A 27705-nucleotide genomic window follows, 5' to 3' on the forward strand; every position below is an offset into this window, starting at 1 on the left:
TTATTGAATACGTGCTGCGTGCCAAGTATTAGGTAGGGATTCACGGATGAATAAGGGAAAGCTCCTCTTCGGGAGTAGTTCACATTCTAGAAAACTCATAGCAGATATTTACTGAATTAACTGAATGTCTAGGAAAAGCAGTTGTTTGGTTTTTTGTCTGTTTTCTTGTTTTGGAGGAATCTTACTGGTGGCTGAAGAACGAGGATGGATGTGACAGCTACAAGGAGAAAATTCTAATTTAGTTTAGTCTTGTTTTTAAGTAGGCTCCATGCGCAGTGTGGGGCTTGAACTCATGATTCTGAGATCAGGAGTCACAAGCTCTACCAACCTAGCCAGCCATGTGCCCCTAAGTTTGTTATTCCTAAAGTTTTTGTATAAGGGACATAAGACAACTCACCTGCCTAGCCAGAAAGTTGTCATTCTTCCTGACACTTTAGGAAGCAGGGACGAAGAAATGTTAAAAGCCAGTTTATTTTGAGAGCAGTATGGAAAATAATGGTGGTGATACTCCAGGATATTATTAAGAGTGCTGTGTCCATATATTTGTTTTCTTTTAGTTTGTTCATGGAATTGAATAATTTTTATTTCAATTATCCTCTTATTTTATCTAGGTTACAGATTACAACCCAGCTAATATCAAAATATCCTTCAAGTTTACCTAACTATGAGTTGTCACCATTACTGATGATACTGTACCAGCTTCTACCTCAACATCGACATGGGGAGCGCACGCCATATGTGTTACGATGCCTTACGGAAGTTGCATTGTGTCAAGGCAAGAAATCAAACCTAGAAGGCTCGCAGAAGTCAGATTTGTTGAAATTCTGGATTAAAATTTGGTCTCTTACCTTTCGTGGTATAAGTTCTGAGCAGATACAAGCTGAAAACTTTGGTTTACTTGGAGCTATAATTCAAGGCAGTTTAATTGAGGTTGATAGAGAATTCTGGAAGTTATTTACTGGGTCAGCCTGCAGACCATCACGGTAAGTTGACTATGTACTGTAAGAGATGTATGTATAGACATAAATACTTTTTTCATTCCGGTTTTAAAGTTTGTAACTTGAGTTAACAATATGTTAAATTTGATTTTAGATGTTTTTGTTGTTTGTCCAAGGAGTCTTTAATAAGTAAATAAGTGTAAATGTAGTTTCAAGTGTAGAGAGTTCATTAAGGCCAGTTTTAAAGAATTAGGTGTTTAAATTTCTTTTATCTTTAGTTGCATATTAAGTACATACTGTTCAGTATCCATAATTATTTTTAGTAGTGCAACAGACAGTTATAATAAGAGATAGTTCTCAAATGTAATCAGACTCCTCACAATTTTTTGTGTTCATTTAGTCAGTAGACGTTCCCTCTGCACTTAGACGTGTCGGGCATCATCTTAAGCGTTAGTAGCAGCTCGGTTGTAAATACGGTAGACAAGGTCTTTCTACCTAAAAGAGCTTATTTTTTAGCAAAGAGGATGGTTAACAAATTTTGGAAGGAGTGCAGAGCTTAGAGTTACGACCTGCAGTGACACAGGGACACTGAATTCAGAAACTCAATCTGCTATAGAACAAGAAATTTGAATCCTTCTAAGGGACTCATAGGAAGTCAGGAAGCATATCTTGAAAACTCATGCAAAAGAGCAGAAGCCTCAGGCTGAAAGTTTTACTCATGGTGAGACTTTGGTTGCCCAAGAGATTCAAGTTGTCCTGGAGGGAAGTTGGAAGTGAACTGGTAACGCTTAAAATGGATGCATTGCTGGCTTTCCTGCCAGAATAACACGGACGAGTCTCCTTCTGCAGTGATTCTCTCCCCTTCTTGACTCTCCTGTTCTGTCCCTCAAGGGTGTCAAACATGTTGTCGGTCTTCTGTCACACTCAGTCTACTTTTGGTTATTCTCATGGTGCCACCTATGGCAAATCGTCAACTCCTAGCACCTGTGTTAGAGAAAAGGAAGAACTAGGATTGGGAAAAGAAAAGAGCTGATTTTTAACAGCGGCCGTCCTTTGCTTTGTTGTAGTCCTGCAGTCTGCTGCCTGACTCTGGCCATGGCCATCTGTGGGGTTCCAGAAACTGTAAAAACGGGAGTGGAGCAGAGTATATGTGAAGTAAATAGAAGTTGTTCTTTAAAGGAACTGATAATGAGATGGCTCTTACTCTCTCAGTTAGAGGATGACTTGGAAGACAGGACAGAGCTGCCACCGGTTCTTCACAGGTAACGAGCTCGTTAGCGCGCGGCCGCTCTTTGTGTCCTACGTACACGCCATTATCTGAATGGAGGTGGCTTGTTCTTTGCCGTGGAAATGCAGCATTTCTCAGAGCTAACTCCAGATGCTAACAGGCCCTTTGTTTTTATGCCGTTCTGCGTCTCTGCTCGGATCTCTGTTTCTGTTCTTTTACTTTGTTCTTATCTCCGCGGAGACGGAGAGAATAAGGGGGATGTGCCTGAATAATAGGAATTACAGTTCTTTGAGCGCTTCTGTGTTCCTTGTGATTTTCTGTGACTGGTTTCGTCTGAACGTATCTCTGATGCAGACGTATCCTGGAATCATGATGAGAGTATATTATCGGTGACAGGTGTTCAGTTAATGGGGGGAGGACTCTAGAGACAGACAGAATGAGGCTTAAACACCAGGACGGGGAGCAGCTGGTCCTTGTAACCTTTCCACAGCTGGTAGGCGGGACTGAAGGACTTAAGACAGACCTTTGGATCCTAGTGCTTCTCTTTTCTTTTTTTTTTAAAGATTATTTACTTATTTATTTATTTGACAGAGTGTGACAGTGAGAGAGGGAACACAAGAGGCAGAGTAAGAGAGTGAGAAGCAGGCTTCCCTCTGAGCAGGGGGCCCGATGCAGGGCTTGTTCTCAGGACCCTGGGGTTACGACCTGAGCCGAAGGCAGATGCTCAACCACTGAGCCAGCCAGGGGCCCGGATCCTAGTGCTTTTGCTTTAATTTCTAACTTACTTATTTTAGAAATGATTTTTAAAAATTGGACAAGCCTGCTGCCAGAAAGTATTGAAAGTAATAGTGACATAAAGTGTCTGCTGCTTAATTCTTGTTTTAGATGTTAAAAAATTCAGGACAGATGAAAGAAATTTTAATTTTGGATCCAGGTTTTAGAGGTCAGGATTTACAGCCAGACATGATGTGTAAGTTTGAAGAATGCTTTATGTGGCTTTTGGTCTTCTAAGTGAAGATTTTTTTTTTCCTTTGTAGTAATTTTCCTCATCTTGCAGTAGAGAAAATTCTTGTGAGTCTCACTGTGAAAAACTGTAAAGCTGCAATGAATTTTCTCCAAAGAGTGCCAGAATGGTATGTTACCTAATAAAAGTTCTGTGTTGTTTTAAGTTATGGCTTTAATTACAAAGGTAATAATTTCAGCAGAGTAGTAGCTACATCTCAAAAATTAGGAAATAAGTTGATCAATTTATTTTTTATTTCCTTAAATATTTTATTTATTTATTTGACAGAGAGAATGAGAGAGAGAACACAAGCAGGAGGAGTGGGGGAGGGAGAAGTAGGCTTCTCTCTAAGCAGGGAGCCTGATTTAGGGCTTGAGCCCAGGACCCTGGGATCATGACCTGAGCTGATGGCAGACACTTAACTGAGCCACCCAGGCACCCCTAAGTTGATCAGTTTTAAAAAACATCATAACTATTAGCCTATTAGGGAAAAGCTTTTTTTAATTCAGTAACCGTAATCTGCAGCTATGATATTTGATCCAGTTGACAGTCTTTTCATTCTCTGTAGCAGAGCTTGTGACATTTGCCATTGGAAGGTAATGATGGTGATGGAAGGTTAGCAATGAATTCTTTAAAGATGTGATCCATTTTTGTATGTCCAGTAAAATCTGTTAGCTTTAAAACTAATGGTTAATGGAGGATAGGAAAAGTAAAAATAAATCTAAAGATCTCATTTTAGTTGATTGATTCAAGAGGCTTGTGTTTATCGTTGTGGCTGAAAATGACTCACTGGCTTGAAGATTCCTAATCTCCCTGGAGAGGGGAGAGGATGAAAAACTCCTTCATTTCGGAGAAATCAACAGGCAAAAAGGAAAATATTTTCAGATAATGTTTATCTTAGTGTTTATGCTTGGTGTTATTAATGTTTTCTTTCTTAATACTTTCTGAATTTGCCTGGAGATTGTGACCTGTATATTTTCATCCATCTGTTAATAAAATTTAATACCACATAATGAAATCTGGTGCAGGTAGGTATCAATTCCAAGAAGAGAAGCATTTAAAAGGATAATCCATGAACTCTGTATAAGCAATGTGTGAATAACAGAGGCACAAAATTAAAATGTTTGTTTGTAACATATTGCTGCTGTATAGAGGTGAAGCAGTTGGTCATTTAAGATCTTACTCTTTTGAAGTGAACAACACCAAAATGTTCAAGAAGAGCCTTCATTCTCAGAAGTTGAAGAACTATTTCTTCAAACAACTTTTGACAAAATGGATTTTTTAACCATTGTGAAAGAATGTGCTGTAGAAAAGCACCAGGCCACCGTAGGCTTTTCTGTCCACCAAAACCTCAAGGAGTCACTGGATCGCTATCTCCTGGGATTATCAGAACAGCTTTTAAATAACTACTCGCCTGAGGTGAGATATTCAGAAGAACTAAGGCCTGTCTTTGACTCAACTTTGGTGGACGGTTAGGAAGGAGAAATGGGCGGGAAGGGCCCTAAGGATGATGAGAGGTTTGATTAAAAAAACAAAGTGACAATGTATACAAATGTGTACAAATAGGGAAAATTGAGCATGAAAGAAGGAAAACCCAAGAAGAATAATTTGTGTTTCTTTGGTACCGGGAATTCTAGTAGACATTGAATAAGTAGAATTCCTTGGGTACGTTAGTGGAGAGTAATAATGGTTTTGAGCATCGGAAGTCGATGATGAGAAAGAACGTCTCTGTACAGAGGAGGGAGATGTTAGAATAACAGGAAATAATAACATCATTTAAACTGATCTGAGAGATTTGGGTAACACTTGAAGAAGTGATTAATAAAATGTAATAGAGGAATTGGCAGTCACCCATATTTTAGAGGTCATTAGTAATTTCTCATAAATCATTTCCTTTGCCTTCTTAAGATCACAAAATCTTTGTGTGTGCTGTTGTCTTCCAAAACTCTCATTTCTTTTGACATGAAGTTAATGTCTTTCTGCGTATTTCTTCTTTTTTTTAAAAATCTGCTTATTTCTGTATGTTCAATTCATCCCTGTGTCAAAATCCTGCTAAAACCATTCTTAGATAATCTAAGCCATGGTAATTGATCTTTTAATTTTCATAGTACTTAATTTCATAGTACTTATTTCTTTTTAAAGTGAGACTTAACATCTTCCTTGTACTGCTTGTACTGTGGTTATTTGTATGTTTTATACACAAATGTCTCAAACCATGCTTTAAGCTCGTTGAGGGGCATATATATTTTTATTAATCTTCGTGTCTTCCACAAAGCCTTGTAATATTGTAATATTTGTTGACTAAAATAAAATCTGCAAGTTACTCAGTGGAGTGAATTCAGTAGCCAAAGATGATGACCCAGAGAACCAGAGAAGAGACAGAATGCCTTATCCTTAGTTACTGGCATTCTCCCGGATCACAGTTGTAACCATTTTGTAACACAGTCCCCTAAAATGCCATTTCCTACTGGATAGGAACAAAGCAGTCTGAACATCTTTTCGGTGTAGCTGTTAGAAATTTGTAAATAATTTTATAAAATTGGCTATGTGGTATCTGCTTGGAAAAATCTGTGCTGGTTTCTGGAGTCTAAAAAGCTGAATAAGTCAAGGTTCTTATCCTGCAGAAGAGGTCAGAATGTCATTTGAATATATCTTTATGTGAATCTGATTTCTGCCCATGTTTTAAGAGTTACTGACTTTTATCTGTCTACCATTTTTTTCTTCTTTCCTCACCTACTTCAAATGTTAAGGGTCTATATATGTGGTCCTCTGTGCCACTTTAGGAGGAGACAGATACTTAACCTGGCCATTAGGAAGTACTTCTCTTTTTCTTGAGAATCCTAGTTACCATTCTGCAGGGGTCTCTTTGATGTTGGTAGAGATAATCAGAATCATGCCACTATTAACTCCATTAGCTAAACTTGTTTCTTAATAGGTACATAAATTTGTTCTTACAAACAATAACCGTGCACTACTCAATTATTTATGAAATGAGTATTTTTTTATTTTTTGTTTTACTATAAGACTACAAATGCAGAAACGCTTATCCGGTGTTCGAGTCTTCTGGTGGGTGTTCTTGGATGCTACTGTTACGTGGGAGTAGTAGCTGAAGAGGAAGCATATAGATCAGAACTGTTCCAGAAAGCCAAGGTATGAAAATTTATTCAGGTCAAGTTTTGGATAAATTTGAAGGAATATATTCCTGGGAGAACTGGTATACTTGCTTGAAAAAAGAAAATTTTTATATAGGTTAGCTCTTTCATTTATGCCACCTGAGAGAAACGGTACTGTCCTTAACACTTGCAGTTACTGTAAGCCAACTATGAATAGAATAATTGAAATCATACACATTAAATTTAATCTTATTAACAAAAATACTGATTTTTATGGGCACTTTTAAAAGTTTTTCCTGTGGGATGCCTGGGTGGCTCAGTCGTTTGGGCATCTGCCTTTGGCTCAGGTCTTGATCTCCAGGTTCTGGGATCAACTCTCGAGTTGGGTTCCTTGCTCAGCAGGGAGTCTGCTTCTCCCTCTTCCTCAATCCCTCCCCCTTCTTATGCTCTCTCTCTCACTCTCAAATAAATAAATAAATAAAATGTTTAAAAAAAATTTTTTCCCCTGTGATCGATTGTTTTAAAGAATCCTTGTTGAGTTTTATATAGGTAGGCTCTAAGTGTGAAACTTTCATCTTTGAGTACTCTTCAGTCAGTGGTATGATAGGTAAGGATAACTGGGTGTAAGATAATTTTAAAAAATTGCTACCATGATTTTTAATTACATTATATAACCAAATATAACCCCCCCCTTTTTTTTTTAAAGATTTTATTTATTTGTCAGAGAGACAGAAAGAAAGAATGGGGGAAGGGGAGAAGCAGAGGGAGAAGCAGGCTTCCCACTAAGCAAGGAGCCTGATGCAGGACTCAATCTCAGGACCTCAGGATCATGAGCTGAGCTGAAGGCAGACACTTAGCAGGCTCAGGTGCCTAGGCGTCCCAACCAAATATAACTTCTAGAAGCACTTAATTTTACTTCTTAAGTAAAAGTTTAAAAAGCAGGGCGCCTGGGTGGCTCAGTGGGTTAAGCCGCTGCCTTCGGCTGGGGTCATGATCTCAGGGCCCTGGGATCGAGTCCCGCGTCAGGCTCTCTGCTCAGCAGGGAGCCTGCTTCCTCCTCTCTCTCTGCCTGCCTCTCTGTCTACTTGTGATCTCTCTGTCAAATAAATAAATAAAATCTTAAAAAAAAAAAGTTTAAAAAGCAATCACAAAACTGTAATTTTAACTGGAGTTTGGATTTTTCCTTCTTTTATTAATAGTCTCTAATGCAGTGTGCAGGAGAAAGTATCACTCTGTTCAAAAATAAGACCTACGAGGAATCTAGGGTTGCTTCCCTGAGGAATGTGATGACTCTCTGTACCGGTTGCTTATGCAACTGTACCAAGGTACGATGTGCTTACGTGACTGGTCAGTCTGGGAGGTGGTACCTGGTGGGTTGGTTGGTGGTGTAACTGGGTTTTGGGCTTACACACAGATTGAAAGTTAGAGTGAGTGCTAAATAGAGGTAGCAACTAAGGAATAAAGAAGCACAGGTCATCTGAGTTTCTCATGGGATAAGTTCAGCATTTCAGGATGGTTTCAGAGGTTATTTTACTGCTTTTATGCACAACTACATGGGCGATTCTTTTATTGCCCACATTATTACTCATTTCATAAAAACTGTTGACTGCTGGCTGTGTGATGTGCCTACCACCATGCCTGGGCTAGCGAGCACCACGAAGCCATTACTCTCTTCTGCCCGGACAGTCTTCTTTACCACTCGGTGGAAAGTGCCACTCTGCGGAATCTTCGTTTTGATTGAGAACAAGCCTCAGGTGTAGCTGAACCAGCCCAGTGTGTTGGTAATCGTTGAAAAAAACATTTTTGAAAGCTGATGATAACTGCATGGCTGTATAATGGTATTACCAGCATATACTTTTGATTTTGTAATGTGTTTTTCTTTTTTTTCTTAAACTAAAAAAAAAAAGGTATTTTTCTGTGTGTGTGTTTTTTTTTTTATTTTTTTTGTAAATGGGAAAGGAGAGACATGGAAGAATGAACTCTAACTTACAGTTATTACTTATGTTAGGGTCAATAGTTGGTATTTTTTTTAATGTTTATACACAATTTAATGGACTATAGTTATTACTTTAAAAAAAGAGGTTAGTGTTGTTAATGCAGTTTATGTCTTGGCCCCAATAGTAACCTGTTTATTTATGCTTCTTAACGATAGAGAATTTCCAGTGTAAAAAAAAATCTATATTTCATTTAAGTTAGAGAAAATATTACCTGCCAAAGATAACTTTCTATTGTTTTGTTTGCTTTGTTTTTTTATCTTAATTACAGCCCAGTCCAAATAAAATTGCATCTAGATTTTTCCTACGATTGTTGACATCAAAGCTCATGAATGATATTGCAGATATCTGTAGAAGTTTGGTGAGTATGTTTGTTTTACCACCCTATTTCCTTGATTCTGAGATTTTTTTCATAGATACCTCTCTTCAGTAGGGATGCATCTCACAAAACGTGGCATCTTGTGTATTTTTTTAAATATGGAAATTACAGTTAACTTGGTTTTAGGGAGGAACATACTGTTTGCTTCTTAAGGTCGGTGCATTGCATACCGCTCAGCTTTTAATTTCTCAGTAGTGAAAATAGATTGAATGATTAGAAACTAATCATCCAGGCTCATACTTACTTCTGTCTAACACTGTAGCAAAATTCAAAATAATCATCTGTCCTTAAAAATAAAAACAAAAGGGACCCCTGGGTGGCTTAGTCGTTGAGCATCTGACTCTTGGTTCCAGCTCAGTTCATGATGTCAGCATTGTGAGATGGAACTCAGTGTCGGGCTCTGTTCTGCGTGTGGCATCTGCTTAAGATTGTCCCTCTCTCTTCTCCTTCCCCAGCCCCCTCTCGCACCCCAGAGTACACTCTCTTGTGCTCTTCTGATAAAAATAAAAATAAAAACAAAAACAATTTTACCAGATAAGCAACATAATTTCATCATGGTATTTTTTTTTCCCATACAAATAAACTTAAGCTACACGTACTTTTTTGTCTGGAACAGTACCTGGCACACGCAGTAGATACTCAAATATATGTTAAATGAAAAAATATTCTGTAACTTGGTTCTTTTCACTTAATAATAAATCTTGGTCATTTTTCCATGTTGCTGCATGCTGCTGTTGTCTTTACCTTTTTTTTTTTTTTTAAGATTTTATTTATTTGACAGAGAGAGATCACAAGTAGACAGAGAGGCAGGCAGAGAGAGAGAGAGGGAAGCAGGCTTCCTGCTGAGCAGAGAGCCAGATGCGGGACTCGATCCCAGGACCCTGAGATCATAACCTGAGCCGAAGGCAGCGGCTTAACCCACTGCGCCACCCAGGCGCCCCCTACCTTTTTTTAATAGTATCATTGTATTTCATTATTGGGAATAGTATATTTGTATTTTTAGCCCATCTGACCTTAAGATTGGAAGTGGTTTCTATTTTTTTGTTATTGTTAGAGTTTTTGTAGCAAAGATTCTTGTACTTTTGTCTATTTTTATTTTTGCATATGAGGGGTGTAGAATAAATTCTAGCAGTGGAATTTTTTGTTTTACTTTTTGATGGATATTGTCACTTTCCTCCAAAATAGTCATACCAATTTATTCTTCTCCCCATATGCTCATCAATTTTGGGAATTAAAATCCTTAATATAGGAAATTATTTGGGGGCTCCTAGGTGGCTCAGTTGGCTAAGCAGCCAACTCTTGGTTTTCACTCAGGTTGTGATCGCACGTTCCCGGCATGCCCAGCAGGGAGTCTGCTGGGGCATCCTCTCCCTCCCTCTCCCCCTGCTCGAGCGTACTCTGTCCTTCTCCCTTTCTCTCTCTTACATAAAACTGGAAAAAATTATCTTAAAAGTTTGCATAGTATTATTACATAGACATATTACAGTTTATCCGTTTTTCTTTGTTGGGCACTTAATAGAAATACTGCAGTGTTCATACACCTGAATCTGAATTGTTTGACTAGATGAATTTTAACTACATCATACTTCTGAAAGAAGCCAATCGAACATCTTTCTTTTCCTTCTTGGAAGGCGTCCTTTATCAGAAAGCCCCTGGACTTGGGAGAAGTAGAATCCATGGAGGACGATCCTGATGAGAATCTGATGGAGGTGGAGGACCAGTCGTCCATGCATCTGTTCAGTGACGCCTCTGCCGGCGGCACTAGTGACGCGGCTGTGTCTGGAGACAGCGGGAGCACCTTCGGTAAATACACTTTCACTGCTTCGGACTTCTTTCATCTCTCTGTGTGGATTGGGCAGTGCAGAAGGCCTCGTACATACCACCTTTATGCTCATTTTATTTTCCCTTACGTAGTCTGTTAGGTTTGTTCCCTTCTGTGTACTTTAGATTGTTGTAATTATTAATTGAATTTTACTGTTTTCTTCTTCATAAGAGGAATTTAAACTATTTACTGAAGAAACAGATCTATGTGATGGATTATTTGGAAAACACAAAGCAGGAGAGTGAAAAGACCCATACAGTTATCACTCTTAACCTTTTTCCATTATAATCAGCGTCAGTGTTCAAATACTTTCTTGTACCTCATTCAGCAGTTATAAGCATTTTTTATTAAGCTATTTGTATTGATAATTATCCTTCTTGATGGCTTCATCATATTCCAGTTAACATATATATCATCATTCAGTTGACCATTTTTTCTTGTCAGAAATTTAGATTCCTTTTTCTCTAATTACCAATATTGCATTGAATTTGTCTGTGTAGATTTTCTCATAGATTATTTCTGGATGACAGAATCCTAGGGTAACTTTCCGTGAAGAACTTTGAAGCTGTTAGTATGTAATCTATCTCACCATAATCTTGCTTTCCATATACTTTGCTCTGTCTTTTTCCCCCCCATAGGCAGGAGGATATTTGAGCTAATGTTCAATATATGTGTTTGCGGTATCCCTCTCTTAGTCTTAATAAGTGCTTTTATTTTCAGGTGCCATGAATCCTTTAGCTGAAGAACATCTGTCAAAGCAAGATCTACTCTTTTTAGACATGCTCAAGTTCTTGTGTGTGTGTACAACTACTGCTCAGACTGGAACTGTGTCATTTAGAGCGGCCGACATTCGGAGGAAATTGTTGATGTTAGTGGATACTAGCATGCTAGACCCTGCTAAATCTCTCCACCTACGCATGGTGAGTTAAGGGAAAGTGACACATTTTCAGTTCTCTCTTTTGTTGCTGGATACATGTAACAGACTGACATGTAACAATCCTGTAGTACCTTTGATGGCTTGAAATTACTTCCCCAAAGAATGAGTCTGATGCTAGTTATGAAATATACTTTTTCTGTAATGTACTGTGAAAAATTTTAAGTGTATCCTTAAATGTTAAAACTTCGTGGACTCTGGATAGATTTACTGTCTTCAGGCATAAATAATTATTATATTTTAAATCAGGCTAAGAAACACAGACTCTAATGTAAAAATAATATATAACCTTGTAGTTGAACTCTGAATCTTGGCCTTGACCTTAGTTTATTTGCTTTAAAGTTTTGTTTTTGCTGTAAGTATTTTGTTTCTTTACCAATTTTTTTAAATTCCAGTTTGCTAATATACACTTTAAATATTTTTTTATATAATTTCAAAGTGACAGTAAAGTTTCAGTACAATAGGAATTCTCTTCCCTTCATACACTTGCACAGTTAACATTTTTGCCAATTTGCCTTTTCATTTTCTCTTTCTGCATGCGTACATGCTCTCTCTCTCTCTCTCTCTCTGTCACACACACAAACACACAGACACACACGTATGTCTTCTGAATCATTTTGAGATTAATTTGCTGATGTGATGCCCCTTATTCTTCAGTGTATGTGCTAAAGACAGTGTCCTCTCCTACATAAGTACAGTCTAATTGGGAAACTAACATTGTAACATTGCGACTAGCTGTAAAGTTTGCTCAGCCTCTTCGAACCTGGAGCACTTCCTTAGTTTCTCCTTCTCTTTTCTGACCTTCGTATTTTTAAATAGTACAACTGCTTGCTCTGTAGGAGCCCCCACTGTAGGTTTGTCTATTTCCTGTAATTAGATTTAGATTTAGGTTTTGGTCAGAATGTCAGAAAAGGGATCCCTCTCCTGCCCTACTCCCATCAGTCTGTCTGTCTACTGATAGATGAAACTTCCAGCTGCAGTCCAACATCGTAGAATTTGTTTTCTTCTCTTTCTATATTTGTAGCTCTGTTTTCCAACAGTAAGAAAGCTGGCTTCCCACTTAACTTCAGTACAGTTACTTTTTTACTCAGAATTCTTTTGTGTAACTTTTACCCCCTGACCGTGTAGGCCATTGTCCCCATCGCCCCAGCACCAGTGAACTCTGAGGGAGAGCCTCTGGGTCAGTGGGTGTGCGGGGTGAGTCCATGGGCACGTCCCCAGGCCCGGCAACTTGGCAAATGTGCCTGTGTTTCCTCAGCCCTGGGAAACACGCCAGGGGTTGATTAGAACTTCTTCAGTCAGGTGGGTTCAGTCCCTGGTCGAATCCCTTGTCATGTTCCCTCGGAGATGAACAGACTGGTTGATCCTCCACGCCCAGCAAAGATGCTTGGTTGAGCCCTATTTGTTTCCCTGGTTTTGATCCTGGCAAACTAGTCAAGTCTCCAGCCCTGGCCAGTGAGGAGGGCTGTGTGCTTTTCTTGAGGCTTTGGTGCTTAAAATCAGTTGAAGACACTTAGAAACATCACATGTATGACTCTCAAGGCAAATATTTAAAATAGTCCAGGTTAGTCTTCTTTTATAATCTGAGGAGTAAGAAACCTTTTTCTACATACAGATGGTGGGAAATGATGTCTTCTCCTTTCTTACTACAGCTAGAAAGGGATTTGGCAGCTCTCAGAAACCCGCTGCCTGCTTGTACCTACCGTGATTATACCTGATGGTTGCTGCGTGCTTCTTGGTGTCCACAGTAGCTGGGGAACCCTACATGGTTGCTTGATAAGAGGGTAACTCAGGGTATTTATGACTTTTTCCCCGCCCACCATTATCTCTGCTGTCCAAAATTTATTCCTATAACTGTTATTACCATTGAAATCTCATCCCCAGGCACAACAGTAGTTTCAGATTCTTGCTCAGGATCTTAACCCCAACCCCAACAGTGAAAACAACTACCTACCTAAGGAATTCTGCAATAAATGCTAGACAGTTACATTCATTTCCTTTAGTCCTCACAGGAAGCTGGCCGGGTACATGCTGTATCCCCATTTTATAAGTGAGAGTCCAAAGGCTCAGGTGACAAGGCCAGTTTTTTAACCACACAAGTAACAGGCTGGAGTGCTGGCATTTGAATCCAGCTCTGTTTAACTTCAGACTTTTTTTTTTTTTTTTTTTACCATCTTGCCTCCTTTAGAAATTCACTGGTCTTTTTTTGTGTGCAGGTGTGTATGTGTGCATGTGTTGATGAATTTATGGTTACATATATACTTAAGCAAATGATTTATGAAAAAAATAATTTTTCCCCTTTCAATTATCTTAGTATCTAGTGCTTTTAAAGGAGCTTCCTGGAGAAGAATATCCTTTGCCAATAGAAGAGGTTTTTGAACTTCTAAAACCACTCTCGTAAGAAATTAAAACCATGTATTACATTCACTTTAAATTTATAAACGAACTGCTGTGTTCTGTTATACTCACAAAGGTAAACTTTCTCTGTTGCAGCAACGTGTGTTCTTTCTATCGCCGTGACCAGGATGTTTGTAGAACAGTTTTAAACCACTTAGTTCCTGTAGTAAGGAACCTGTGTCAAGGTGATATGGACGCTGAAAACACAAGGGATGCTCAAGGGCAGTTGCTAACAGTGATTGGAGCATTCTGGTAGGTGCGGAGCAGTGTGCGGAGTTCTTAATTCTCTTTTGCTACTCTGGATACAATTGCCAACTTTGCGTTTCTACCTTAGAGACTTAGGCTAATGTTGAATATAACTATATACAACCTTTGACAATAGTAGAATGTAGCTTCTGTCTCCCTCCTTAGCTGCTTGAAGAACTAGCGAACACATTGGCTGTGTCACTCTCTGGGTATTTTGTGTGTGTGGTCGCAGTGTGATGTAACCTGATGATACTGACAGAGGGGCACATATGTGTAATTTAGAACCCTCGGACCCACCAGATCGATAAGGCCTTCTGAATTGATATAGAATATGGTTTTAAAATCTTTGTTATAAGGACAGAACTTTACAGGGGCGCCTAGGTGGCTCAGTGGGTTAAGCCTCTGCCTTCCGCTCAGGTCATGATCTCAGGGTCCTGGGATCAAGCCCCCCCACCGGGTCCCCTGCTCAGTGGGGAGCCTGCTTCCCCCTCTCTGCATGCTTTTCTGCCCATTTGTGATCTCTCTCTCTCTGTCAAATAAATAACAAAAAAAAACTTAAAAAAACCACAGAACTTTACAAATGTTTTCCTTTTAAAGCAAGTTTATAACATGGTTTGCTGAAGTATGATAGCCCCTAGAGAAGTCATAATCATATAAAACAAGTAATATACATTAAAATGAACTTTTTTTAAAGATTTTATTTATTTATTTGCCAGAATGAGTGAAAGAGAGCATGGGCTGGGAGGAGAGGGAGAAACACACTCCCCGTTGAGCGGGGAGCCCAACACAGGTGCCATCCCAGGATGACCTGACCTGGAGGCAGACGCTTAACTGACTGAGCCACCAGGTGCCCCTGAAATGAACTCATTTTCAAGCTAACTTCTTTTATGAAAGTTAAGAATATTGACTGGTATGTGCCACATGATGAGAAATTTAGTATGGAAAGAGATTTTGGAAGAATAAGAATAATTAGAAGTTAGAAAAAGTGTACTATCCAATGATTTATTTTTTTTTACACTGTGCTTTTACTGGAATAATTATTTGACCTTGAAACACTTACTTTATTTCAGGCACCTAGCAAAGGAGGGGAAATGCACATTCTCTGTAAGAATGGCACTAGTAAAGTGCCTTAAAACTTTGCTTGAGGTGAGTTAGTCTATGTTAATTATTAGTAAGGTCTCCATTGAAATTTCTAAAGTAGCCTTTGTTTTTTTTTGTCAGCGGGTGATTTTTCTCTTAGTATTTTGTATTTGACCTCATTTGTTCTTTTCCCATAGACCGATCCTTACTCAAAATGGGCTGTTCTTAATGTAATGGGAAAAGACTTTCCTGTAAACGAAGTATTTCCACATTTTCTCGCTGATCGTCATCATCAAGTTAGCATGTTGGCTGCCGAGTCCGTCAACAGGTAATGGGGCCTGTCTTCCTGCAGTTCTGGGACGCTGCAGGTGGCAGGGTCACGTAGCCAGGAAGAAGCCTGCGTTCGCTGAGAATACACTGTCCGCCTGGCAGTGACGCTTTCCCTTAATTCTGACAGTCCCATCCCTTGGATACCCTTACTGCCTGCAGTTTGTAAATGAAAAGAGGCTTCGAGAGAGAAGGTAACTTGCTCGGTGCCATCCAGCCAGTAAGCGGCGGAGCCGAATGAGGCGTGTCGGCTCTCACTTACGGGACCGACGGGCTGTTTGGATAGGGCTGTGATTTTACAGGAGTTTGTAAAATGAAGATGAGCGCATTTCACCGTGTGCTAATTACAGATTCATGTGAGTGAATGTACAGTTAGGCACTGGAGTGAGCCTGTCATAGAGACCTGTTTCTTGTTCGAGTCCTTGCAGAAGCAGTGTTGATTTCCCAGGGCTGCATGTTTCTCAGGTGGTCCAGGCGATTTTTAAGATCTAAATTCTGCCCTATCTCTGCCTTTCCCACCTTACACTCCTTATAGGTAAGGTACCTCTCTCCTTTATTTTTCTCAGTAGCACGTATGACCACTTGAAATGTTATATTTTAGGGGCGCCTGGGTGGCTCAGTGGGTTAAGCCTCTGCCTTCTGCTCGGGTCTTGATCTCAGGGTCCTGGAATCGAACCCCACGTCGGGTTTTCTGCTCGGCAGGGAGCCTGCTTTCCTCTCTCTGCCTGCCTCTCTGCCTACTTGTGATCTCTGTCAAATAAATAAAATCTTAAAAAAAAAAATGAAATGTTATATTTTAAATATAACACATCTAGCTTAAATAGAAGCTGCTAGAAGGCATTGGTTTTTTTATCTGTTTCATTCATTGCTGCATACTCAGCACCAAAAAAAAATAATGACATGGTAGGTGTTCAGTAATATATAAAATAAATGAATGTTTGAAAAAGGAATTTATGCTTCAGAAAACGCCAAAACTGAAAATCATTTGGGTAACTACTATTTGGATATAAGTGATCAATAATTAATGCTTGCTATAAGGAAGTTCCCCAGCAGGCACGTAAATGTATATGTTAGTTATGCGTGCACAATGTGTGTGTGCACAGTAGTCAAATGTGTGCACAGTTTGAGTATGCTGACAGTAGTGTTTTCACAAATCAGAATCATGTCTAATCCCTCAGGTATGGGATGCTTTTCAGGACTTGCATTGTAAGTGCAAGTTGCTCATGAATGTGAGCTTTTCTTTAGTCCTTAAAAGACGGAAGATAAACACAGAAGCTAAAGATCTGGGGGTGTGGAGAATCACAAGTTAAATGTAAGAAAACAGTGCAGTGTGGCTTTGGAAAACCTCTTGGAAGATTTAAAAAATGTATACATTCAAGAATGGCATGAATATAACATCTGTTGGGATTTTTTTGGTTTTTGTTTTTGTTTTTTTTGGTTATTGTTGATATTTAATATTGCGCTATTTTAAGAGATGTTAGAGAAACTGGAGGAATCAGAGGAGCACCAAAAAGTGTAAAAGCAGACGCCTGGGTGGCTCAGTCGATTAAGCGGCTGCCTTCGGCTCAGCTCGTGATCCCAGGGTCCTGGGATCAAGTCCTGCATTGGGCTCCTTGCTCGGTGGGGAGCCTGCCTCTCCGTCTCCCTCTGCTTGCTGCTCTGCCTGCTTGTGATCTCTTTCTGTCAAATAAATAAATAAGATCTTAAAAAAAAAGTGTAAAGGCTTTGGTTACTAAAAAAGCAGAAGGGACAAAATTGAGCAGAGTTGTTTTTAAATATGATAGGATATTATGCAGAGAGCACTGATCAGCTTTTTTCCATCACATGAAGAAATTAAATAGATCATCAAGGCATAAAGCTATCCACTTTGCAGGATAAAATCACCTTTTTTTTTTTTTTTTTTTTTAAGTAGACTCCATGCGGGGCATGGACCCCAGCACGGGACTTGTAAGATCTGAGATCAAGACCTGAGCTGAAATCAAGAGTTGGACATTTAATCAACTGAGCCACCCAGGCACCCCAGGATAAGATCACTTTTTAAAATTAGAGCTTGGGGACAGGAGCCGAAAGCTTGGTGTTTGATCAGAGGATAATTTTTCTTTATGGGCTAGTTTGAGTTCAGGACTGTTCAGTTTTGGGCAATAAGCTAAAAGATTTTTTTTTTTTTTAAAGATTTTATCTGTTTATTTGACAGAGAAATCACAAGCAGGCAGAGAGGCAGGCAGAGAGAGGGGGAAAGCAGGCTCCTTGCTGAGCAGAGAGCCTGATGATGCGGGGCTCTATCCCAGGACCCTGAGATGATGACCTGAGCTGAAGGCAGAGGCTTAACCCACTAAGCCACCCAGGTGCCTCAAGCTAATAGATTTTTTTGAGACCCTTCCAGTTCTAGGAGAAAATGGAGTATATTTTAAAGACCTGACATTAACCAGTGGATATAAACCTGTTTAAATGGGATTAGATTTCAAAGGGTTTTAAAAAGAAGGCCCAGTATACTATTATATCTCACAATGTGATGTGTGTCCCATGACATGCTTTAGAAAATAATGTTAAAGGTAAAAAATTATTTCACTTTTTGCTTTTTTTTTTTTTTTTTAAGGTTATTCCAGGATATGAAACACAGAGGCTCGTCCACATTATTGAAAGCACTTCCTTTGAAGCTTCAGCAAACAGCTTTTGAAAATGCATACTTGAAAGCCCTGGAAGGAATGAGAGAAGTGGTAATGCATGCATAAGTGCTCTTATCAAATACTTCTTATAAATATGTCATCTCTTACTTTACCAGTGTGGCCTAGGACAGTGTGCATCCACCAGTTTACTAAAATAACTGTGTGACTTAATTGAAATTGGTTGGAATTGATCCAATAATGGCAGTTTCTTTGGTTCAACTTACATGTACTATTTTTTTGTGGGAAAAACAAAATTTACTGGATTTTTATGGGAGTACAAATGGCTTTCTTATTTTATTAAAAAATTTTTTTAAATTGAAGTAGGGGTAACCTACAATGTTGTATTTGTTTTGAGTGTGTAAATAATAATTCTGTAAATTACTAGTGCCCGTCTTAAGTATAGTCACCATATAGCATTATCACAGTATTATTGTGTATATTCTCTGCTATGTTTTTCATTTCTGTGACTTATTTTATAGATGGAAGTTTGTACCTGTTCATCTCCAGTCTCTGTTTCACCCATCCCCCCACCCACCAGCCCTCTGACAACCACCAGTTCTCTGTATTTAAGAGTCTGATTTTTTGTTTGTTTTGTTTTGTAGATTTCACATTAAGTGAAATCATATGGTATTTGTCTTTTTTTGAACTTATTTCACTTAGCATTATACTCTCTAGATCCATCCATATTGTTGGAGATGTCAGGATCTCTCTTTTTTTCCCCCCAATGGCTGAGTAATACTCCATCTCTCACACACACACCCTCACACATACCCACCCACCCGCCACATCTTTATCCGTTCATTTGTCAGTGGACACTTGGGTTACGTCCATCACTGGGATATTGTAAATATTGCATAGGAGTGCGTGTATCTTTCAAATTAGTGTTTTTCTTTCTTCAGTAAGGTCCCAGTAGTGAAATTTTTGGGTCATAAGGGATTCCCATTTTCAATTTTTGGAGGAACCTCTACACTGTGTTCCACAGTAACTGCCCCGGCTTACATGCCCACCAGCAGTGCACGAGGCTTGCCTTTCTCCCACGTCCTCCCAACACCTGTTCTTTCTTGTCTTCCTCGTGCCAGCCATTCTGACAGCTGTCAGGTGATGATAGCTCACGCTGATTTTGGTCTGCATTTCACTGATGATGATGTGTCTGTTGGCCATCTGTATGTTTTTGGAAAAATATCTCTTTAGGTCCTCTGCCCATTCTTTAATCGAATTGTTTCTGTGTGGAGTTGTAGAAGTTATTTTACAGTAAATATTTTGGTTGTTAACTCCTTATCAGATGTATCATTTGCCAGTATCTTCTTTCATTCAGTAGGTTGCCTCTTAGTTTTGTTAATGGTTTCCTTTGGTGTGCAAAAGCTTTTCATTTTGGTGGAGTCCCAGTGGTTTACTTTTGCTTTAGTTTTCTTTGCCTTAATAGACACATTCAGAAAAATGTTGCTAAGGTCATTGTCCAAGAGGTTACTGCCTGTGTTTTCTTTTAGGAATTTTATGATTTCGGGTCTCACATTTAGATATTTTTTTTTTTTTTTAAGATTTTATTTATTTATTAGAGAGAGAAAACACAAGCAGGAGAAGCGGTGGAGGGAAAAGGAGAAGCAGACTCCCCGATGAGGAGGGAGCCGACGCAGACTCCCTTCCAGGACCGCGGGATCATGACCTGGGCTGAAGGCAGATGGTTAACTGACTGAGCCACCCAGGCGCCCCTCTCGTTTAGTTCTAACATCCATTTTGAGTATTTTTGTGTATGGTGTAAGAAAGTGGTTCAGCTTTATTTTTTGGCAGGTAGCTGTCCAGTTTTCCCAGCACCATTTATCGAAGATACTATTTGTTTTCCATTGTATATTCTTGCTTTCTTTGTGGTAGGCTAATTGACCATGTAAGTGTGGGTTTATTTTTGGCCTCTTTTTTTCTGTTCCATTGATCTCTGGGTCTTTCTTGTATGCCAGTTCATGCTGTTTCGATTACTGTAGCTGTGTATTGTATCTTGAAATCTGGGATTGTGATACCTCTAGTTTTGTTCTTTTTCAAGACTGCTTTGTCTACTTGGGGTCTGGCCCCATACAAATTTTATAAGATCATTTATTCTATTTCTGTGAAAAATGCTATTGGTATTTTCATAGGAATTGCATTAAATCTGTTGATTGCTTTGAAAAGAATGGCCATTTTAACAATACTCCTCCGATCTGAGGCGTGATACATATTTCCATTGTTTTGTGCCGTCTTCAGTTTCTTTCATCAGAGTGTAGGTCTTTCTCCTCCTTGGTTAAACTTGCTCCTAAGTTTTTCATTCTTTTTGGTATAATAGTGAATGGCATTGTTTTCTTAATTTCTCTTGCTGCTACTTCGTTATTAGTGTATCAAAGTGTAACAGAGGGGCGCTGGGTGGCTCAGTTGGTTAGGGCTGCCTTCGGCTCAGGTCGTGATTTTGGGGTCCTGGGATCGTTGCCCCACATTGGGCTCCCTGCTCAGCGGGGAGTTTGCTTCTATCTCTGCCTTCTACTCCCTCTGCTTGTGCTGTGTATGTGTCAAATAAATAAAATCTTTAAAAAAGAGTGCAACAGATTTCTGTGTATAAATTTTGTATCCTGCAACAGTACGCTGAATTCATTTATGAGTTCTAATAGCTTTTAGATGGAATCTTTAGGATTTTCTATGTGTAGTATTATGTCATTTGTAACTAGTGATAGTTTCATTTTCTCCATAGCAATTTGGATGCCTTTTACTTCTTGTCTGATAGCTGCAGCTAGGACGTCCAATACTGTGTTGAATAAAAATGTCAAGAATAAACATCCTTTACTTGTTCCTGATCTTAGAGGAAATGTTCTCTTTTATTCACCATTGAATATAATCTTAGCTGGGGGTTTTTCGTAGATGGCCTTCATTATGTGGAGGTTTGTTCCTTCAACGTTTTCTTTGTTTAGAGTGTTTATCATGAAAGATGTTGTATCATGAAAGATGCAAATGTTTTTTTGCATCTATTGAGGGACCATATGATTCTTGTTCTCCCTCTTGTTAATGTGACATATCATGTTGATTGATTTGTGAATATTGAATCATCCTTGTATCCCTGGAATAATTCCCCTTGATTTCAGTGAATGGTCTTTTTCGATGTCTTGTTGAATTTTGATATTATTTTGTTGAGGATTTTTGCATCTGTGTTCTTCTGGGATATTGGCCTGTTTTTTTGTTTTTGTTCTTTTTTTTTTTTTTAATTTTTATTTATTTGTCAGAGACAGCACAGGCAGGTAAAGTGGCAGGCAGAGGCAGAGAGAAGCAGGCTCCCCGCTGAGCAACGTGCCCGATGTGGTACTCAATCCCAGTACCCTGGGATCATGGTCTGAACCAAAGGCAGACGTCTAACCAACTGAGCCACCCGGGTGTCCTATTGGCAGTTTGTTGATTACTGATTCAGTTTCCTTACTAGCAACCTGTCCAAAAATTATGTTTCTTCCTGAATCATTTTTGGGATTGTCTGTTTCTAGAAATTTATCCATTTGTTCTAGGTTGTCTAATTTATTGCCATATAATTTTTCATAGTATTCTCCTATAATCTTTTGTCTTTCTGTGGTGTTGGTTGTTACTTTTCCTCTTTCATTTCTGATTTTGAGTGTTCTTTTTTTTTTTCCCTTGATGAGTCTGACTAAATAAAGATTTATCAATTTTGTTGATATTTTCAAAGAATCAGCCCTTGGTTTCGTAGGTCTTTTCTGGGTTTTTTTTGTGGTATTTTAGTCTTTTATTCGTTTCCTCTCTAGTCTTTCTTATTTCCTTCCTTCTACCAATTTTGCCCTTTGTTCTTTTTCCAGTTCCATTTGGTGTAAAGTTAGGTTGCCTATTTGAGACTTCGGTTGTTTTTTTGAGGTATGCTATACACTTCCCTCTTAGAATTGCTTTTGCTATGTCCCAAAGATTTTGAGTTACCGTGTTTCCATATATTAATTTCCTCTTTGATTTCTTCACTCACCCATTGGTAGTTCAGTGGCATGTTGTTTAGCTTCTGTGTGTTTGTGTTATTGTCTTTTTTTTTTTTGTAATTTATACTTCTGTGGTTGGAAAAGTTTGATATGACTTCAGTCTTCTTAAAATAGCTTTTTTTATAAGATCTGATTAGAGGCTAATTTGGAGAATTGGGAGTGGTAGGACGAAGTGGATTTTAAAAAGTATTCTAATAGGGAAGATCAAATTATATTGGTCTTTTTTAGTGAACCTTGTGATTTCCGTATTTCTTTGAATATTTTTTTAAAAGATTTTTATTTATTTGAGAGAGAGTGTGTGCCCATATGCGCGAGCAGGAATGGGTGCGTGGGGGCAGAGGGAGAGGGAGAATCCCAAGAAGACACCCCACTGAGCACAACTTGAGTTGGAGCTTGATCTCACATCTGTGAGGTCATGACCTGAGCCTAAACCATGAGTGGGACGTTCAACCAACTGAGCCACCCAGACACCCTTAGAATGATAATTCTCTTTAGTGGCTTAATTACCTGAATGTTAGAAATTATTTACTTATTGGGGCACCTGGGTCGCTCTGTTGGTTAAGCGTCTGCCTGAGGCTCAGGTCTTGATGCTGGGGTCCTGTGATCCAGCCCCATGTGAGGCTCCCTCTTCAGCAGGGAGCCTGCTTCTCCCTCTCCCTCTGCCTACCGCTCCCCTGCTTGTGCTCTCTCTGTCAAATAAATAAAATCTTAGAAAAAAAAAAAAAAAGAGGGGTGCCTGGGTGGCTCAGTTAAGCGTCTGCTTTCGGCTCAGGTTATGATCTCAAAGTCCTGGGATTGAGCCCCACGTCATGCTCTCTGCTCAGCAGGGAGGCTGCTTTTCCCTCTCCTTCCAGCTTGTACTCTCTTGCTCTCTCTCAAATGAATAAATAAAATCTTAAAAAGAAAAAAAGAAAATTTATTTATTTATACCTTGGTATGTTCTTAAAAAATATGTGAGACAGTTAACTAAATACTATCTAATTGATGATAGCGTGAAACTGAAAAGGACAGTTGCATGAAAGAAGGAATTTCAAAAATAAAGTTTGAATAGATTGAAAAAAATGTGATTAATAAAAAACTTAATAGAGATGTATATCATACATTTTAAGATTAGCCTGTGTTGGGCAAAAAGGGAAAATATTGACCTGATAGAAATTCATTTGTATAAAGTCCTAAGAAGTTTTACATCTTGAGAGCACTCTATGAATCTGCATTGTAATAGTATCAGAAGAAGCAAATTCTGTCCTAGACATCGTTGATAGAAGCATAGTGTCCTGAATCTGGGGTCCCCTGTACGTTATTAAGGACAGCGAGCTTCTTGGGTTTGGTTCTGATTTTTAAAAGCAGATTTTTAACTAAGATGTAAGAGTCTGTAGATGTGTTTCTCTTAAGCCGGTGGAGGAGCTGACATAGTGGGGATTCCTAGCAGTCTGCCAGCGATGGCCGTTTAGTACAGGAATCTGGCTCCTATTTTCATTGTTGGAGAAAAACAGAAGTAGGGTCAGTGAACGGCAGAGTTTTCAAAATGTGAAGAGAAACTTTTTTTTTTCTTTTTAAAGGTTTTATTTTTTTTTTAATTTATTTTTTTAAAGATTTTACTTATTTATTTGACAGAGATCACAAGTAGGCAGAGAGGCAGGCAGAGAGAAAGGAGGAAGCAGGCTCACCGCTGAGCAGAGAGCCTGATGCGGGGCTCGATTCCAGGACCCTTGGATCATGACCTGAGCCGAAGGCAGAGGCTTTATCCCACTGAGCCACCCAGGCACCCCTAAAGGTTTTATTTTTAAGTCATCTCTGTACCTGATGGGGTGCTTGAACCCACAACCCTGAGATCAAGAATCCCATGCTCCACCAACTGAGCCAGCCAGGCCCCCTGAGGAGCTTTTATCAATTACAGCTAGTTAAGAAAAATGTTCACGTCTATTGGGATATTATAAGGATAGGTCATTAAGTTAGAAGCATGTATTCTTTTGTCTAGCTGCCTAGTTGTCTAGGATTTTATTTTCACTTTTGACAATACATGTGACAGTATTTTTTAATGTATAAAGACCTATCAAATAATAAAGATAATGAAAGCATCTTAGGGTATATACTTGGTCATGGAGAAGGAGCTTATAATCATTCTCACCTTCTTGCAAATTTTTTCTTCATTTAAGTTGTTTTAATTCCAGTCAACGTACAGTGTTACGTTAGCTTCAGGTGTTCAATACAGTGACTCAGCGCTTCCATATATCCCCTGGCACTCACCATTACAAGTGCCCTTCTTAGCACCCTCACCTTCTTCTTCTATCCTATTTTCTTTTTCTTTTTTTTTTTTATGTTCTGTTAGTCACCATACAGTACATCATTAGTTTTTGATGTAGTGTTCCATGATTCATTGTTTGCGTATAACACCCAGTGCTTCGTGCAGTCTGTGCCGTCCTTAATACCCATCACCGGGCTAGCCCATTCCCCCACCCCCTCCCTTCTAAAACCCTCGGTTTGTTTCCTGGAGTCCGTAAGTCTCTCATGGTTCATCTGCCCCTCTGATTTCCCCTCCCTTCATTTTTCCCTTCCTTCTCCTAATGTCCTCCATGCTATTATGTTCCACAAATAAGTGAAACCATATGATAATTATCTTTTTCTCTTTGACTTATTTCACTCAGCATAATCTCCTCCAGTCCCATCCATGTTGATACAAAAGTTGGGTATTCATCCTTTCTGATGGCTGTGTAATATTCCATTGTATATATGGACCACATCTTTATCCATTCGTCTGTTGAAGGGCATCTTCCACAGTTTGTTAACCCATCGTCACTCCTCCCCTCTGATAACCATCAGGTTGCCCTTCTTGCGGGTTCTTGTTTTTCTTTACTGCTTTATACTTTACTGTAATGCTTTTGAATTCTTTCCATAAGATCTTATCAAAAACAGCTATTCCTCTACAACAACTTTGATACTTTCTCAGATCTCTGGCTGGCCTTGACTCCATCGCGGTGAGATGTAACAGTGGTCAGTGGCTGCTTATTAAATGCTATAATGGGTGAATAGATTTTAGACTGATAGGCTTATTTGCAATGTTTGTATATTTACATTATATTATTATTTTTGAAATTCTTTTCAAGTCCCACAGAGCTGAGAACCCTGAACTTTTGGATGAGATCTATAACAGAAAATCTGTTTTACTGATGACGATAGCTGCGATTTTATGCTGTAGCCCAGTCTGTGAAAAACAGGCTTTGTTTGCACTATGCAAGTCTGTGAAAGAAAACGGATTAGAACCTCACCTCGTTAAAAAGGTACGTGTAGATGAATATTTATCATCCTCCTTGTGTGACTTTTAAATAATTTAAAAAGTTAAATCTTACTTTAAAGTGGCACTTGTTAAAGACTTGGAGACAATTTTATTTTTTAGATTGGGACTATTGGAAAGTAGTTAACTCTCTAAATAGTGTATGTTTATTTGGATGCAGTATCATTTTTTTCTGTTAAGCATTTCACAAAGTATTCATTGAACTAGCAGGGATGAAAGACAACTCTTCCAGACCATGCCCTCTGGAATTGCTTTTATTGAGGAAAACACATGGAGAAAACAAGTAGTAGCAGGTGTTTTGCCTGATAGATTCTGGGTTACAGCCTTGGGATCTAGCAGGGCCAGAATTCAGATCAGGGAGCGGGGAAACCCCTAACGTGCGCAACTAGGGAAGGAGCACTTGGGTCCAGTCGTGTAGTTGCACCAGCACAGTATTTTAGAATGCTCGCCTCTGCCCTAGTCTAGCACCTCAGAGTTCATGGTTTGGAAAGTTCCAGACCTTTCCATTGTAGATGTTCGTGTGATGAACCAGTGAAAGAACAGTGGCCTGATTTCCATGGAACTGGCTGGTAGGCCAACCTGTAGGTCCTTAGTCTCACACAAGCTAATCTATCACCTCTCAGTATTAAAACAAAAAGTTTTTTTTTTTTTTTTTAAGTATACTGCTACACTACCTAATTATTTTTTTTTAAGATTTACTTAGAGAGGGAGCAGGGGAGGAGTAGAAGGAGAGGGAGAAGAGAATCCCAAGGAAAACTCCCCCTCCCCCCCCCCCCCCACCCTGAATGTAGAACCTGACATGGGCTCCATCTCATAACTCTGAGATCATGACCTGAACCAAAATCAAGAGTCGGACACTTAACCGACTGAGCCACCCAGGCGCCCCTCCACTACCTGATAATTATAAGTGGATTATAGTGGTTGGATTTTTCTCATTTAGATCTAGGACTGAGAAGAACTATTATTTTCCTTTAGACCTTCCTTTGAAATATAATGAAAGGTTGAACATAGCAATATATTTTTCCATTTTTATTCATTTAACATGTACTAAGTGGTTGCCGTGTGTTATGCTCAGTGCTAATTATATTAAATACGTGTTTCTCATTGAGTCTCTCAGAAGTCCAGGTACTGTTATTGTCCCCATCTCCTAGATGAGGAAATCAGGCTATAGAATGCTTGAATGATTGCTTCAAAGTTTTACTGTAAATAAAAGATTTAAGTGATTTATTTTTCATTGTTTTCTTAAAGCATTGACTTTTCTGATCTGTGCAGGTTTTAGAGAAAGTTTCTGAAACATTTGGATACAGGCGTTTGGAAGACTTCATGGCTTCTCATTTGGATTATCTGGTTTTGGAATGGCTAAATCTTCAAGATACTGAACATAGTTTATATTCTTTTCCTTTTATTTTACTAAATTACACAAATGTTGAGGATTTCTATAGGTAGGTCTACCTATGGCACACATGAAATATGTTCATTTTAAAATTAGATGGAAATGTTTGGCAGCCCCTTCCCCCCACCTCAGACACATGCACGTTCATACACCCACACGTCCCTCCATGTGCACAGGCACACACATGGAGCTGGAAGGCTTGTAGTAGGAGAAGCAGGGCTGCTTGTTTGAATCGACATGTATGGAAGAGAATCACTAGACTTAGGGTCTGGTCCTAGCTGTGCCGATGATGAGCTGTGTGAGTTTGGGCAAGCCATGGAAGCACCCCTTGGGCCTTTGTTTTTCCATCTATACAAGGGAATTACAAAGTCTTGAAGGGTTCTTTCAGCTTCAGTGTTTGATAATCTTCCCTATGACAAATCAAAGATAAATTGTTTCTCCTTGCTGTTGCTTGGCTATGGACCATTTTGTCATTATTTTTATTAGATTTAAAGTTTAATGTAAAAATACTTATTTTGCTAATTCTTAACTCTTGAGAAGAAAATTTTGAAAATGAAGAGGATTGGAACAACTAAAGAATAATGTTTGGATATCAGGATGATGGGAAAATAGTTCATAATTATTCAGTGGCCGTTCTTTCATTTTGGCAATAACAGTATTTACATTAATAGTTTGAATTTGTAAATTTCTTTCACATTTCATTTTACATAAATGAAATAATTTTGCATCAGTCGGTTATGCAAAAGAAATAAATGTAGTTCACAGTTTTTTTGATCATAGAATTAGGGTGGTATAGTCTCAGATCTGTTTCTTAAATTTGATTATTTAGAATTTATTTAACTTCATTTCTCCATTTATAGAATTAGAGTAAGAATGCTTAGTGATCTAGATAAGGTGGCGCTCTCATGGTTAC

General features: G+C 38.9%; 1 protein-coding gene across 2 annotated transcripts in view; it reads left to right on the forward strand.

Annotated features, from left to right (window-relative positions):
- The window catches only part of ATM (ATM serine/threonine kinase), a 130699-nt gene that overhangs the window by 26292 nt on the left and 76702 nt on the right, over positions 1–27705 (forward strand). For both annotated transcript variants that reach the window (XM_032838312.1, XM_032838313.1), the window contains 16 exons: positions 612–983; positions 2006–2200; positions 3204–3299; positions 4363–4588; positions 6194–6319; positions 7482–7607; positions 8548–8637; positions 10287–10458; positions 11198–11397; positions 13726–13808; positions 13905–14060; positions 15125–15200; positions 15332–15462; positions 18058–18178; positions 25212–25385; positions 26672–26841. In XM_032838312.1, coding sequence (XP_032694203.1) covers positions 612–983; positions 2006–2200; positions 3204–3299; positions 4363–4588; positions 6194–6319; positions 7482–7607; positions 8548–8637; positions 10287–10458; positions 11198–11397; positions 13726–13808; positions 13905–14060; positions 15125–15200; positions 15332–15462; positions 18058–18178; positions 25212–25385; positions 26672–26841 — 2514 coding nt within the window. The remainder of the gene's footprint in view (positions 1–611; positions 984–2005; positions 2201–3203; positions 3300–4362; positions 4589–6193; positions 6320–7481; positions 7608–8547; positions 8638–10286; positions 10459–11197; positions 11398–13725; positions 13809–13904; positions 14061–15124; positions 15201–15331; positions 15463–18057; positions 18179–25211; positions 25386–26671; positions 26842–27705) is intronic.

Source organism: Lontra canadensis, unplaced genomic scaffold (assembly GCF_010015895.1).
Source record: "Lontra canadensis isolate GAN:19392208 unplaced genomic scaffold, GSC_riverotter_1.0 scaffold104, whole genome shotgun sequence".
In the NCBI taxonomy this organism is placed as follows: Eukaryota; Metazoa; Chordata; class Mammalia; order Carnivora; family Mustelidae; genus Lontra; species Lontra canadensis.